The sequence below is a fragment of the Phyllostomus discolor genome, chromosome 5, assembly GCF_004126475.2.
Source record: "Phyllostomus discolor isolate MPI-MPIP mPhyDis1 chromosome 5, mPhyDis1.pri.v3, whole genome shotgun sequence".
Classification (NCBI taxonomy): domain Eukaryota; kingdom Metazoa; phylum Chordata; class Mammalia; order Chiroptera; family Phyllostomidae; genus Phyllostomus; species Phyllostomus discolor.
In genome coordinates this window covers 13,254,311-13,268,824 of record NC_040907.2, presented here as the reverse complement: position 1 = coordinate 13,268,824, position 14,514 = coordinate 13,254,311, and the positions used below count along the sequence as shown (strand labels likewise).

The window sequence follows — 14,514 nt, the reverse complement described above, 5'->3', positions numbered from 1 at the left end:
AGGCAGCACACTTAGAACTGGCACAGACAGCATGTCCTGTAGGGGAGTTCCAGCCAGGTCATCCCTAAGGTAAGGGACACCAGCCCCCGGAATTTGGGAAGCTGCCAGCATGCTTAATTTCAAGAAATGGATTTCTATTTTGTTTGCATCTCTATACCTAAGATAGGGGGGATTTCTCAGCCCTGCAAAAGTATGTGCACTCTTAAATGTTTTGGTCTGAATGGGCAAGTTGGAACAAATTCAGCCTTGCATCCTTCCCGCCCCACTTAGTATCTGGGGCCCGGACCTCCTCACTCAGCGGGGAATACGAGTCACCCTGCTGCCTTTTCCTTAGCGGCCACTGTCCAGATTCAGACCTAAATTCTCCTAGATTCTTAAGTGATCAGGCCAGACAGGAATTAGATTTGGTCAACCAATATCTTTCTTCCAGGAAACAGAAAACTACCTGTCCAAATTTCAGTGTGCAGTTGCTGATTTTGTAGGCGATCTTAATACTCATTTACCTTCTGATAAACTTCTCCAAAACCTCCCCGCTCTTAATAGCTGCATAGGGGAAAAATTCAGCGCCACTCCTATTCCTAAAGCTAGAACCATCTTTATTGACGGTTCAGGAAAAACAGGGAAAGCTGCTATCACCTGGAAAGGAGGGAATGAGTGGAAACGTTTTCTTCTGGAGGGCACTCTTCCACCCAAGGGGCGGACATTTCAGGGGCTATTCTTGCCCTCCAGCATTGGCCCCAAAGGCCTCTTAACTTAGTTCGTGACTCTGGTTATACTGTATATACACTCCTGCATATAGACCAGGCCCTATTAAAAAGGGTCCTTTGGGCCTCAGTTACTAAGCCTATTTTTAACCCTGCAAAGTCTTTTAGATAAAAGGAAGCACCCCTTATGTGTTATCCATATCCGATCTCATTCAGGTTTACCTGGACCTATGGCAGAGGGTAATTCTCGGGCTGATGCCCTTGTCAGCCTAACAGATACTTTTCAGTCTGCGGTAATGTCTCATCAATTTTTTCAGGCCCTATGTGAAGAATTTAATATTCCACAGGCCTAAGCAAAACAAATTATTAGAGAATGTCCAGATGGTCAAGCCCTTTCAAAAGTGCCCCTACTTTTGGCATTAACCCTAGAGGGTTGCAACCTCAAATAATTTGATAAACAGATGTTACTCACTATCCCCCTTTTCATTTCATAATATACTCAATTATTGAAAGAGCTCACCAGACCTTTAAAACATTATTTTTAAAAATATATTTATTTATTTATTAGAGAGGGAAGGGAAGGAGAAAGAGAGAGAAAGAAACATCAATGTGCGGTTGCTGGGGCCATGGCCTACAACCCAGGCATGTGCCCTGACTGGGAATCGAACCTGCGATGCTTGGCTCGCAGCCCGCGCTCAATCCACTGAGCTACGCCAGCCAGATTCTTTAAAACATTATTAAACAAACCAAAAGGGGGGAGCCAAGAAACATCCCCCAGGAATTTAACCATGCTAGCAACATATATGTACAATTTTTTTTAATTGTGATGATAATCTGAAGTCACCCATAGACAAACACTTTGTACAAAACAGGCCTGCAGGCCCACACCCTTTGGTCTTATACAAAGACCCATTAGGGGAAGGAAGGTAGGAAGGCCCAGTTGAACTATTGACCTGGGGAAGAGGGTGTGCTTGTGTTTACTCTCCAGGAGGACCTGTGGAGCTGCCAGCGAAGAGGGTGAAGCCATATCACAGACAAGGCTTCCCTGGTCGAGACCCACCTTTGCTCCACTGGACTCCTCCGATCCAGACTTCTCTACGTGTGTTACTCCTCTGAAGTGGGATTCCAGCCAGCATTCCTGGGCAGATATTCATCATCGCCTGCAGGGTGCATTCCGTACCAATTCCAAGGGACAAATTGATCGCCTCCAGCTTGAGCTCCACCAGCAGCTCAGTGACATCAAATGCCTAGCTGAACAAAAGGTGTTCCAGACTCTCAACAGCAATCTACAATGGCTGAACCCTAAAAACTGCTTTGATGGACTGAATTTATGAGTTTGGGTCATGGCAGCCCTTGGGTGCTTCCTTGTTTTAATCCTTATTTGTGCTTTGTGATATATATGGAAGTTGTTTTTTCGTGATTGCATTTGAAAACAACAAATAGTAAGTTTCACAGGCTTAACAACTACAATTGATTTTAAAAACAAAAAAGGGAGAGATGTTGGGAACCGCCCTGTCTGGTTTCAGGAGCTGTAACTCCCCCCCGCGCCCCCCCCCCCCCAAGGCTAAGGCTGAGGGAGCTACCTTGGACCATAAGCACTAAGGAGACAAAGCTTATCTCCCTGGCAGGAGCATTGCTTCTGCTCCTTTTACTTCATCCATAACTGGCCCCCAATGCTTGGTCAGTTAACCAATGACAGGTAAGATTCCCAGAAGAGGGGAACAACCTAAGACAGTCACAATCACATGGGAGGCCCCCAAGGAAGGACTTAGGGGGGCTACAGCAAAAGGGGATGATGGACCCTCGCCCCTCGGCTTTGACACAGCCTGAGTCCTCATCCTGTCTGGGAGAAAATCTAATCTCTTGGCTGCCTTACTTCCCCTGCCTGACTTAAGCCTGAAACAATGACAGAGGGTGGTGCAGCCCTGGGCTGGAAAGGGCGGGTTCCCCAGGGCAATCAGGCCCAAGAAAGAAGATGTAAAATCCTGTGAAACCTGCTTTGGTTAGAATGCTCTCAATGAAATGATAAGGGTCCAAGCAAGAAGTGAGTTTGTTCCTCAAAAGTTTTATTGCTCTTTAGCTCTCAGACCCTGACTCAGAACAGGCCCTCAGAGTTCTTGGTTATCTGTTGTTTGATCTTTACTTCCTGGCAATGATAGATGAGCTTTACCTGTATTCCTGTGCAAAAGGAACCTAATAAAAGCCCATTGAGGAAAAGACTCTTGGCCCTTCTCCTTTGAGACATTGGCCGCCTTTTCTCCCCAAGCAGATCATGTCTTGGTAGATTTATTCTCATCCCTGGCAGCCAGGGTGGGGTGGAACCCCCCCGCATCCCCAGGTCTGTTCTGTAACTACCGATTTGTACTTCTCAATCCCTTCACCTTTTTCACCCAGGCCCCTAACCCTCCTCCCCTCTGGCAACCATCAGTCTGTTCTCTGAGTCTCTTTCTGTTTTGTTTGTTCATTTACATTCTTTAGATTCCACATATAAGTGAAATCATATGGTATTTGTCTTTCTCTGACTGACTTATTTCTCTCAGCATAATACCCTCTAGGTTCATCCTAGCTGTCGCAAATGGTACAATTTCATTCTTTTTTTATGGAGTGGTATTCCATTGTACATATGGACCACCACTTTTATTTTCTATTGCTTATTCTATTACGGTTGTCCCAATTTTTTCCCTTTTGACCCCCTCCACCCAGCCCACCCCTCTAGTCCACAATCAATCCCCTCCACATTGTCCATGTCCATGGGTCATTCACACATGTTTTATGATTAATCCCTTCCCCTTCCTTCCACGATTCCCTCCACCTCCTCCTATACCTGTCAGTCTGTTTCATGTTTCCATGTCTCTGGTTCCATTTTTCTCGTTAGTGTATTTTGTTCATTAGGTTCCAGTATACCACTACTTTTATATCCACTCCTCTGTGGATGGGCACTTGGGTTGCTTCCATATCTGGGCTATTCTAAATAATTCTGCAATGAACATAGGGGACATGTAGTTGCACGAAGTAGTGTTTTGGGTTTCTTCAGATAAATCCCAGAAGTGGAATTGCTGGCAGTTCACTTTTAATCCTTCGAGAAACCTTCATACTGTTTCCCACAGCGGCTGCACCAGTCTGCATTCCCCCCAGTGGTGCATAAGGCTTCCCTTTTCTCCACGTCCTCGCCAGCACCTGTCGGTTTATTGATGATGGCCATTCTGACAGGTGCCAGGTGATATGTCATTGTGGTTTTAATGTTCATTTCTCTGCTGATTGGTGCCTTGGAGCATCTTTTCATATGTCTATTGGCCAACCGTATGTGCTCTTCGGAGAAGTGTCTATTCAGGTCCCCTGCCCGTTTTTAAATTGGATTGTTTTCTTGGGGTTGAGTTGTGTGAATTCTCTATGAATTTTGGATATTCACCCCTCATCAGATGTGTCCTTGGTGAATACCTTCTTCTGTTCATTATGTTGTCTTTTCATTTTGTTGGTGCTTTCCATTGCTGTGCAAAAAATCTTTTTAGTTTAATGTAGTCCCATTTGCTTATTATTTTTTCTTGTTTCCATTGCCAGAGAAGATATATCAGAAAAAAATATTGGTAGGAGAAATGTCCGAGATTTTACTGCCTATGTTTTGTTCTAGGAGTTTTATGGTTTGGAGTCTTATATTTAAATCTTTAATTCATCTTTATTTTATTCTTGTATATCGTGCAAGAAGGCGACCTAGTTTAATTTTGTATATCTGTCCAATTTTCCCAACACCATTTATTGAGTAGATTCTTTACCTCATTGTATGTTCTTGCCTCCTTTGTCAAATATTAGTTGACCATATAGACATGGGTTTATTTCTGGGGTCTCTATTCTGCTCCATTGATCCATATGTCTGTTTTTTTATTCTAGCACCATAGTTTTAATTACGATAGTCCTGTAGTATAGTTTGATATCAGGTAGTATGATGCTTCCAACTTCTTTCTCAGGATAGCTGTAGTTATTCAGGGTCTTTCAGGGTTCCATATAAATTTTTGGATTATTCTAGTTCTGTGAAATACGACATTGGTATTTTGATAAGAATTGCATTGAGTCTATAGTTGCTTTGAGTAGTATAAACATCTTAATTATGCTAATTATTTTTATCCATGGGCACAGTATACACTTAATTTATTTGTATCTTCTTCAGTTTCTTTCTTCAATGTCTTGTATTCCCATGTACAGGTATTTAACCTCCTTGGTTAAATTTATTCCTAGGTATTGTATTTAATTTTATTTATTTTATTTTATTTTATTTTATTTTATTTTATTTTATTTTATTGTTGCAATTGTAAATGAGATTTTTAGTTTCCCTTTCTGGGAGTAAATTATTAGTGTATAAAATGCATCCAATTTCTGAACATTAATTTTGTCCTGCTACTTCACTGAGTTTATCAGTCCTAGTAATTTTTGGTGGCTTCTTTAGGGTTCTCTATATACATACAGTATCATGTCACCTGCAAATAATTCCAGTTTCACTTCTGCCTTTCCAATTTCGATGCCTGTGATTTCTTCTTGTCTGCCTGCCGTGGCTAGCACTGGCAGTGCTATGTTGAGTACGACTGGTGAAAGTGGCACCCCTGTCTTGTTCCTGATCATAAGGGAAGCACTTCGTTTTTCCCTGTTGGGCGTGATGCTAGCTGTGGGTTTGTCCTGCATGGCCTTTACTATGTTGAGGTATGTTTTCTCTATTCCCACTTTGCTGAGAGTTTTTATCATAAATGGTGCTGGATTTTGTCAAGTGCTTTTTTGGCATCTTATACTTGTTTCTTTTTTATTGACTGGTATAAAAGTGTGTCCAGGACAAAGTCTAGAGGAATTCCAGCTGTGCTATTGTGATGTATGAGAAATATACAGGGTCCAGCAGAAGTAACACCAGCTTGAGTGTGGTTGGTAGGGCGATAATATGGTTATAATAATTTATTGGGTTTTTTTTTTGTTTTTAAAGATTTTATTTATTTGTATAGACTGAAGGGAAAGGAGGGAGAAAAAGAGGGAGAGAAACATCAATGTGTGGTTGCCGCTCATGTGTCCACTACTGGGGACCAGGCCCACAACCCAGGCGTGTGCCCCGACTGGGAATCAAACCAGTGACCCTTTGGTTCACAGGTCGTCACTCAATCCACTGAGCTACACTAGCCAGGGCAATAATTTATTGTTTTAATTTGAAAATTTCACCTAAAATGTGATATGGTGTGCCCGAGTGTGATATTGTTATGTTACAGAATTACATGCTTATGATTTTATAATGAAACAGGGGCATTATTCATGCTGGACCTTGTATATTTGGTCTCCCATTCCTACCACAAAGTTGCTAAGAACCTTGGAATTTCCAAAGTACTTAGAATAACAAAGGTGTCTTTTTCTATTCATAATTAGCCCCTTTATTATTTATTTATTTATTATCCTCACCCGGGGACATGCCCACTGATTCTAGACAGCGGGGAAGGGAGGGAGAGAAACATCAATGTGAGAGACATTAATTGGCTGCCTCTTGCATGCCCCCATTGGGGACCAAACCTGCAACCCAGGCATGTGCCCTGACCAGGAAACGAACCCGTGGACCTTTGATCTACAAAACAATGCTTCAACTGACTGAGACAAACTGGCCAGGGCCATAACAATCCCCCTTTAATCACACCAGTTTATGCCAGAGTTAACTTTAGGGAAGCCCCTTAGGTGACCTAAGGGTGGGACGTTTGGTTGCTAGAACTAATCACCATGGTTAGAGAATGGAGCTTTTTAGCCCCGGCCCCACCTCTGCAGAGGGGAGGTTGAGGGGCTGGCAATTGAGTTCAATCACCGATGGCCAATGATTTACTCAATTATTTTTATGTACTGAAGCCTCCATAAAAACCCAAAAGGACAAGATTCAGAGAGCTTCCTGGAGGGTAAGCTGTGGTGTGGAGGTGGCACACCCAGAAATACTTTGGAAACTCTCCCTTCTTGCGTGCCTTGCCCAGTGCATCTCTTTTCATCTGGCTGTTCCTGAATTTCAGCATTTTAAAAACATTTTATTTATTTATTTTTAGAGAGGGGGAAGGGAGGGAGGAAGAGAGGGAGAGAAACATTGATGTGCGAGAGAAACATCAGTCGGTTCCCAGCTAGGGACTGGCCTGCAACCCAGGCATGTGCCCTCACCACGAATCAAACCGACAACCTTCTTTCCTTTCTTTTTTAAATTTAAACTGTATCTATTTATTTACTTATCTCCATTACCATTTATCTCCCTTATGCCTTCCCACCCCCCTGGTGGTCTTTCACTTTTCCAGATGACACCGAACCAACTGAGCCACACCAGTCAGGGCCTGAGTTTCATTGTTTCATAGTAAATTGATAATTAGCAGTTAAAATGGTTTCCTGAGCTCTATGAGCCACTCTAGCAAATTAATGTAACCCCAGGTTGGGGGAAGGGTCATGGGAACCTCCAATTTAGAGCTACCAGTAAGTTGGTCAGAAGCACAGGTGAGAACCTGAACTTGCAACTGATGTCTGAAGGGGGTGTGTGTGCAGTCTTGTAAGACTGAAGCCTTAACCTGTGTGATCTGATGCTTCATCCAGGCAGGCAGTGTCAGAATTGAGTTAAATTGTAGGACACCCAAGTGGTATCCCAGAATTCCTTGATGAGTGGAAAACTCACACACCTGGGTATCAGAAGTAGTTCTGGAGTACTGAGAATAGGGGAGACACATAGGAATGAGTTTTTCCTTTATACCAGCATTTAGAAACCAAATAGAAGAGGAGGAGGGGACAAAGAAGACAGAAGGGGCAGCAGCCACTGAGGGATGCGGAAAACCAGGACAGGATTACCGCCCAGAAACAAGGGGAAGGACATTTCAAGGTGGCAAGAGAGATCATCTGTGTTGGTGATTGCAGAGAGCTAAGGACAGAGCCCCCTGGGTTTGATAATGTGGGGGTCCTGGAACCCTTGATAAAAGCAGCTGTAAAGGAGGGATAAGGTCATAGGCCAGACTGGAACTGGTTGAAAGGAGAACAGGAGATGAGGACCTGTGCTGCCCACTGCTGGGGTCACTCGCCGCCATGTGGGGCTATTGAACAACTGAATGTGGTGAGTTTGAATTGAGATGAGCTGAAACTGTAACAAGTACTTCAGATTTCCAAAACGCAGTGCAAGAAAAAGGTGGAATCTCTCATTAACACATTAAAAATACTGATCTCAGACCTGATCGGTATGGCTCAGTTGGTTTGAAAGGTCGCTGGTTCAATTCGTGATCAGGGCACAGGTTTGGACCAATTGCCTGGGTTGCAGGTTTGGTCCCAGACAGGGCACCTACTAGAGGCAGCCAATCGATGTTTCTCTCTCACATCAGTGTTTCTCTCCCTTTCCTTCTCCCTCCCTTCCCCACTCTCTAGAAATAAATAAAATATAAAAAGTTACTGATTTCATATAGAAATGTAAACATTTTTGAAATATTGGGTTAAACATATTAAAATAAATTTCCCCTGTTTCTCTTTACTTTTTAAAATGTGGCTACCAGAAAATTTAAAACTACCTGTGGCTCATAATATACTTCCATTGGACAGTGCTGGGGGTGGATAATTCTCTCAATAATTTTACTGTGAAGGGAGCCAAGATATGGGAAAGGAAATAGAGTGGCATTTAACATTGTTGACCATTCCCATCTTTTTGAAACTTTCCTCCCTAAGCTTCTGACTCACTTTTTTGATTTTCTTATATTGGGCTGGCCAAAAAAGTTCATTTGTTTTTTTCCGTAAGACAGCTCTAGTAGTGCTAAGTTGTCTTTAACTTCACCTGAAACAATTTTGTTTGATTGTATTGTGGCAGCTGTCCTATCAGCATGCATTAAAAACAAAAAACAAAAGATGGCCCTGGCTGGTGTGGCTCAGTGGATTGAATGCCAGCCTCCAAACCAAAAGGCTGTCAGTTCGATTCCCAGTCAGGGCACATGCCTGGGTTGTAGGCCAGGCCCCCTGTTGGGGGCATGCTAGAGGCAAACTATCAATGTAACTCTAACACATTGGCGTTTCTCTCCTTCTTTTACTCCCTCCCTTCCCCTCTCTCTAAATAAATCTTTTTAAAAAACTCATCAAAATTGGTGAACTTTTGTGTAGCTATTTTAATATTGAAGACAGAAGAACACACGCAACATTTCCAGCATATTATGCTTTATTATTTCAAGAAAGGTAAAAACGCAACTGAAACACATGAAAAAATTTGTGTAGTGTATGGACAAGGTTCCATAACTGAATGTGTCGAAAGTGGTTTGCAAAGCGGAAACAGGGAGACCAGCTAGGAAGCCTTTGCAACAGCCCAGGTGAGGACCAGGGTGGTTAACAGTCAGTGCACAGTGGGTGCATCTTGTGTATGTTTTGAAGGTACAGGTGACAGGATTCGTGGAAGGACTGGATGGGGATGTAAGAGAAAAAGTTAAAGTTGCCTCTAATATTTCTGGAAGGATGGAGTTACCTTCTGCTGAGATGGGAAAGATTATAGGATGATTGGCTGTGACAGGCCAGGGGTGGGGGATGGGGAATTGGTAGTAGAATAAGGATACATTCTGGACGGGTAAAGTGTGAAATGGCTACAGCACATTGGAGATGCTAGGTAAGCAATAGGACACAGAAGTCTGGCATTTTAGGGGCGAAGGCAGGTCTGGAGATACGAATTTACATGTCATCAATACACTACTAGTATTTAAAGCCTCGGGAGATCAGATCACGTAGGGAGTGACTGTAGTTAGTGAAGAGGTCTAACCCTAGGCTACTCAAGTTTGCAGATAAGATGAGAAAGAACCAGCAAAGGTCACTGGAAAAGAATGGCTAGCGAGCAGTGGGAAAACCAGGAGAGTGTGGTGTCACACAAGTTAAAAGAAGATGGAAGACAATGAATACCTGGGTCAAACCCTGTGGATAGGTCAAGTAAAACTGTGAGCTAAACCATTAGACTTAACAATGTGGAGGCCAGTGGTGACTTTAATATGAATGGTTTTGGGTGTGGTAGAGATAAGGGCTTGATTTGAAATGGGTTTAAGGAGGGGAACTGGATTAGACAGCACTTCCCAGTTTTGCTATACTGGGGAACTGAAATGGGACAGTAGCTGGAGGGGAATGTGGGAGTCCAGAAAGGGGGTTGTTAAACTGGGAGAAACTACAGCATCTTTGAATGCTGGTAAGAATGTTCCAGGAGAGACTGGAAAATTCATGATGCAGGAACAAGATAGCCCCCAAGACTCAGATGCCTGTCTGCTGTCCTGACATGGGTGTCCCTGATGCACCTGAAATGCAACGTATTAAACACTGAAACCATCATCTACCTCCTAAACCTGCACCTTCTTCTGTAGTTTCTAATTCACTTGGTATTGTTAAAAAGCAAAATTCAAGCCCTGGCTGGCGTAGCTCAGTGGATTGAGTGCGGGCTGGGAACCAAAGTGTCCCAGGTTCGATTCCCAGCCAGGGTACATTCTTGGGTTGCAGGCCATAACCCGCAGCAACCGCACATTGATGTTTCTCTCTCTCTCTCTCTCCTTCCCTTCCCTCTCTAAAAAATAAATAAATAAAAATATTTAAGAAAAAAAAACCAAAACAAAATTCAGTTGAGCAAATTTGAAGATCTAATTGGCATTATAAAACAATCCATGAATCGGGAAGCATCCTCCCTAACAACTAGAAGGGAGCTGTGAAGAGTTGTACAAAATGGAAGGTTTTCAAGGCATACCTCAGAGATAATGCAAGTTTGGCTCCAGACCGTTGCATTAAAGCACGTATCACAATAAAGTCAGTCATCATCTTTCTGCTAGTGGAGGATCTTGCCTCCCATTTGTAAGAAAATGCAACATCTGCGAAGTGCTATCAAGTGTAGCACAACAAAGTGAGGTTTGCCTGTATAGGCAGAAAGATGGTGGGATGAGGGAGTTAAGAGTGAATTATTCCGCCCTGGCTGGCATAGCTCAGTGGATTGAGTGCGGGCTGCGAACCAAAGCATCACAGGTTCGATTCCTAGTCAGGGCCTGGATTGCAGGCCACGTCCCCAGTAGGGGCCACGTGAGAGGCAACCACACATTGTTGTTTCTCTCTCTCCCTCCCTTCCCCTCTCTAAAAATAAATAAATAAAAATCTTAAGAAAAAAAAAGTGGATTATTTCAGGCAGGATTTCCCTCCCTGAAGAAAAGGCAATGGGTCTCAACAGGCAGATTACCTCACTAGGGTTAACCAGGACATTCCAGACTGATTGGTTTAAAATTCCATTCCTGGAAGAGGTTGAAACTGGAGGAACTGGCATAATCATGGAGAAATTGACGGTCTGATTCCAGACCATTGTAATCTAGTGAGCTGTAATCTTTTTCCTGGAGGGTCTTGCCTTCGACTTGTAAAAAAAAAAACCCTCAACATCTGTAATTGTAATAAAGCAAAGTGCAATGAAATCAGGTATGTCTGTAGTAAGCCTTGGTGGGGCTTACCAAAAGTGACTCCATTTTGGGTTTGTTTTAACAATAGAAACTATTCATTTAATTACCCTTTAGAAACTGGCATATAGCACTGACAGCACAAGGTTAATAATATTGTTTCATTATGTGCTAAGTGAGGCCCTGGGTGACATAGCAAGATATAAGCACCCAGGAAAGGGCCATGACCCAGACTTGAAAGTCAAATAACAGAAAAGTTAACAGACATTGATTAGACCAAATCATCAAATTAACGATTCTATGGCCTAAGTATCTTTCAAATTTGTCTCCTATCTCCATACTTATTACACTGCCCCAGTTCAGGCCTTCATTATATCTGACCTGTATTACTTCCTAACCTTGATTCAGAGGGAGGAAGCTAAAAGAATAAATAAATTAAATAAATGCAGATCTCGCTTATATCATTTAGCAGTTTTCAACCTTTCTGAGTCCCTCAGATAAAGGCAATCTTGGCCTGTCTCTCAAGCCTCATCTCTCCAAGTTTCAGAGTTTGTGGCCTAACAGGGAGGAAGTTTCTCTCTTGGGTGCCTTTGCTCCTTGCTGTTCCTTTTATCTGGAGCTTTTCTTCTATCCTGGCTAAATTCTACTCTCTTTTAAGGGTGGGCTTAAGAGTTACCGCTTCTGGGAACCCTTCTAAGTACTCCGAATCTTCCGAGGCTCGGACCTTACTTTCTGTTTCTACCGCCCTCACCTCACCACCTCTAATGGCAGGGGCCACGTCTTATTTTCATCACGCCTTCAGGGAATGTCTAATGACTAGCATAGGTTAGCACCCAGACCAAGGTCAACTTCTGAGTCAGAAATTAGTGCTTAGACCCTCGCAGAGCTCTCATTCAAATGTAAAGTTCTCAAAATCCTCATACCAGCACTGCTCTTCAGTTTGCAAAACATTCTGATAAGGCTACTCCATAAAAGTTGCAAAAATGAACTGTTTTTATTTTAATGAACTGTTTCTAAACACGAGAACTAGAGAAGGGCTTCAAGGAAGAATTAGGAAATCATCATATACAACAATAGTGAGGAGTCAGGCTGCTGCAAAGTTGACCCTCCCGGCTAGAAAAACCGCGCCCCACCCGTGCGCCTTTGCACACTCCGCAGCACACCAAGCCCCGCCCCCTACCTCTAAGACTACAAATCCCAAGATGCCTCGAATCCAGTGAGTGGCTGCGCGCAATGCACGCTGGGACCCGTAGTCCAGTTCTGGTTCAGGAAAGGCCCAGAACGTCCCGTGACGTCAGGAGGGCTCGGGAAAGGAGTCGGAACCGGTCCAGGTTCAAGTTAAATCCTCTAGAGAGCAGAGGCTGGTTTTCCTGGTGACCCGGATTCAGGTCCCACCCTGCAGTTCAGCGGACCTATGGTGTGCGTTGAGTAGCCTCTCGCGTGACTCCTTTAGGTTAAAGGGGAAGGCCCAGAGGGCGAGAATAAGAATCCTTCTGCCCTCCAGGCGCCTTGTTAGAGTAGTGGTATACAGACACTACCCTGGAGAGGGGCTGAGACTGCTTCCTCAGCAGCATCAATGGGAACGTGGAAAGAGTGTCCCTGACGAACGCTTCCTTTTCCTCCGCCCGTCTGCCCAGAGGCGCGGGAGGCGCAAAGGCTCCTGGGAACGCGCATGCGCCCTCCGCCGCGGGGAGTGTATCTCCAACGTCTGCGGGAGTTAGGGGAGGGGGCGGTGTCGGGTGTCCGCGGCGACGCTTTGCGGCCGGTCGTGCGGGTCGGGCGCGGGCGGGCGCGGCGGCAGTGGCGCGCGCAGGTGATTGACTGGCCAGCTGGCTGAGGGAGCGCTTGGTCTTCATCGCTGGCAGGTGGCGAAGCCCATTTGGGCGGCTGTGGAGGCGTCCGCGGCAGCAGCGGCGGCCCGGCTCCGGAGGCGCTCCTCTGGCCAAGGCCATGGCCCCGCGGCTGCAGCTGGAGAAGGCCGCCTGGCGCTGGGCGGAGACCGTGCGGCCCGAGGAGGTGTCGCAGGAGCACATCGAGACCGCCTACCGCATCTGGTTGGAGCCCTGCATCCGCGGCGTGTGCAGGTGAGGCCCGTGCACCGGGCCTCGCGCCCTCCTCGCGTCGGACCTTGGAAAATCTGGTTGGGGGTCGGGTTGGGGGAAAGAAGACTGCGGCCCGTTGCGTGCATCCAGCAGGCGCGGAGAGGAGCAAGGTGGAGGCTTCCTGCTTTCCGCCGCTTGGGCGACCTGGGAAACGCAGGCTTCCCGGACTCTGCACGGTGGTGATGCTGCTGAAAACCCTTCAAAAGGGTTCTGGGTTCTTATCTAGAAGATGGCGGTGGAAATGGTTAAGAGCAGGAGCTGAGAGCTTAGCCAGCCTTGGTGGTTGGAAAACCTGGCCACGGCTCGGCTTTTTTGCTTGTAAAAAGGGAACTTTCTCCGAAGTGAGTTTCATCACAGCTTTATCTTGCATTAGTGTTAGCGCTGAAGCTTGATCGTCTTAGTATTATCTTTGGATAGAATTGCTTTGGGAAAACGTATGGTTAAGCTAGTCATCCGTGCCCTTCAGCTTCCTGTTGACCTCCCCTCCCTCGTTAATCTAGTATTTTTGTAGCCTTTTTCTTTTTTTGTGATTCTGACTCTACACCTCTCCATCAAGTAATGCAGTTTGAGCTGTGTAAGTGTTGTCCTTCACTTTTCTTTAGCCCTTGAACCTTGACTTTCTTTTTAGATCTAATCCTCAGGCATTGTGCCTGTCTCTTCTGTTTTTCCACCTTTTGACGCGGGAACTATAGTTTTTGTTCCGGAATGTTGTTGAACTGATTTGGCCAAGCCGGGCATGCTCAGTAGCCGCCTTTCAGCAGGCATTTAGTGGAGGCTTTCAGGAGTTTCTACATTCTGCGGCGGGATCCGGAAGGAATGGAAGTCGAGGTTTCAGCTTTGGAGCTTAAAATCTAGTCTGAGAAGTCAGACAAGTCAGGGAACTTCCATAAATCAAACGAATCATTCCAAGCTGTGGGCGTCGGGCTCACAGGGAGGGCAGGTCCGAGTCCAACAGTAAGTAAGTACTGAAATGACAGAAGTCCGCGTATAATAGAATTTGCTAAGCTTCGTTCAGCTTCTCAACATAACTAGGTTCCAGAGTAATAAAAAATATATATATATAAACTTTTTCACTGTGATAGTTCTGATTTTGACGGAAGTAAAGGAGCAGGAATTGGCTGAGATCACTCTAAGGGGGATGTCAATAGAGAAGGTGAATTTTAAGCTGCAGTGGCATTGCAAACTTTACATCCAAGCAGTTTTTTCTCTCTTTTTAAATAGCATTGAGATACAGTTCACCTATTTAATATGAAGAGTTCAGTGTTTTATGTTCGTATATTTACAGGGTTGTTTGGCCATCACCACAATCTA

The 14,514-nt window shown here is 44.7% G+C and overlaps 1 protein-coding gene and 1 long non-coding RNA gene across 4 annotated transcripts in view; one reads left to right on the top strand and one right to left on the bottom strand.

Annotated features, from left to right (window-relative positions):
• Positions 1-10,283: 10,283 nt before the first annotated feature.
• LOC118500529 lies at positions 10,284-12,746 on the bottom strand. The gene is made up of 3 exons (XR_004903093.1): positions 12,282-12,746; positions 10,894-11,087; positions 10,284-10,577 (listed from the first exon to the last, which is right to left on the bottom strand). It is a non-coding gene; the product is annotated as an uncharacterized LOC118500529 (long non-coding RNA).
• A 118-nt stretch (positions 12,747-12,864) lies between these two features.
• The window catches only part of USP48 (ubiquitin specific peptidase 48), a 69,013-nt gene continuing 67,363 nt past the window's right edge, over positions 12,865-14,514 (top strand). Inside the window, exon 1 of one of the 3 annotated variants that reach the window (XM_028511404.2) lies at positions 12,865-13,185. In XM_028511404.2, coding sequence (XP_028367205.2) covers positions 13,052-13,185 — 134 coding nt within the window. In that variant the 5' untranslated portion in view covers positions 12,865-13,051. The remainder of the gene's footprint in view (positions 13,186-14,514) is intronic. The other 2 variants (XM_036025483.1, XM_028511405.2) reach the window with 2 other exon arrangements.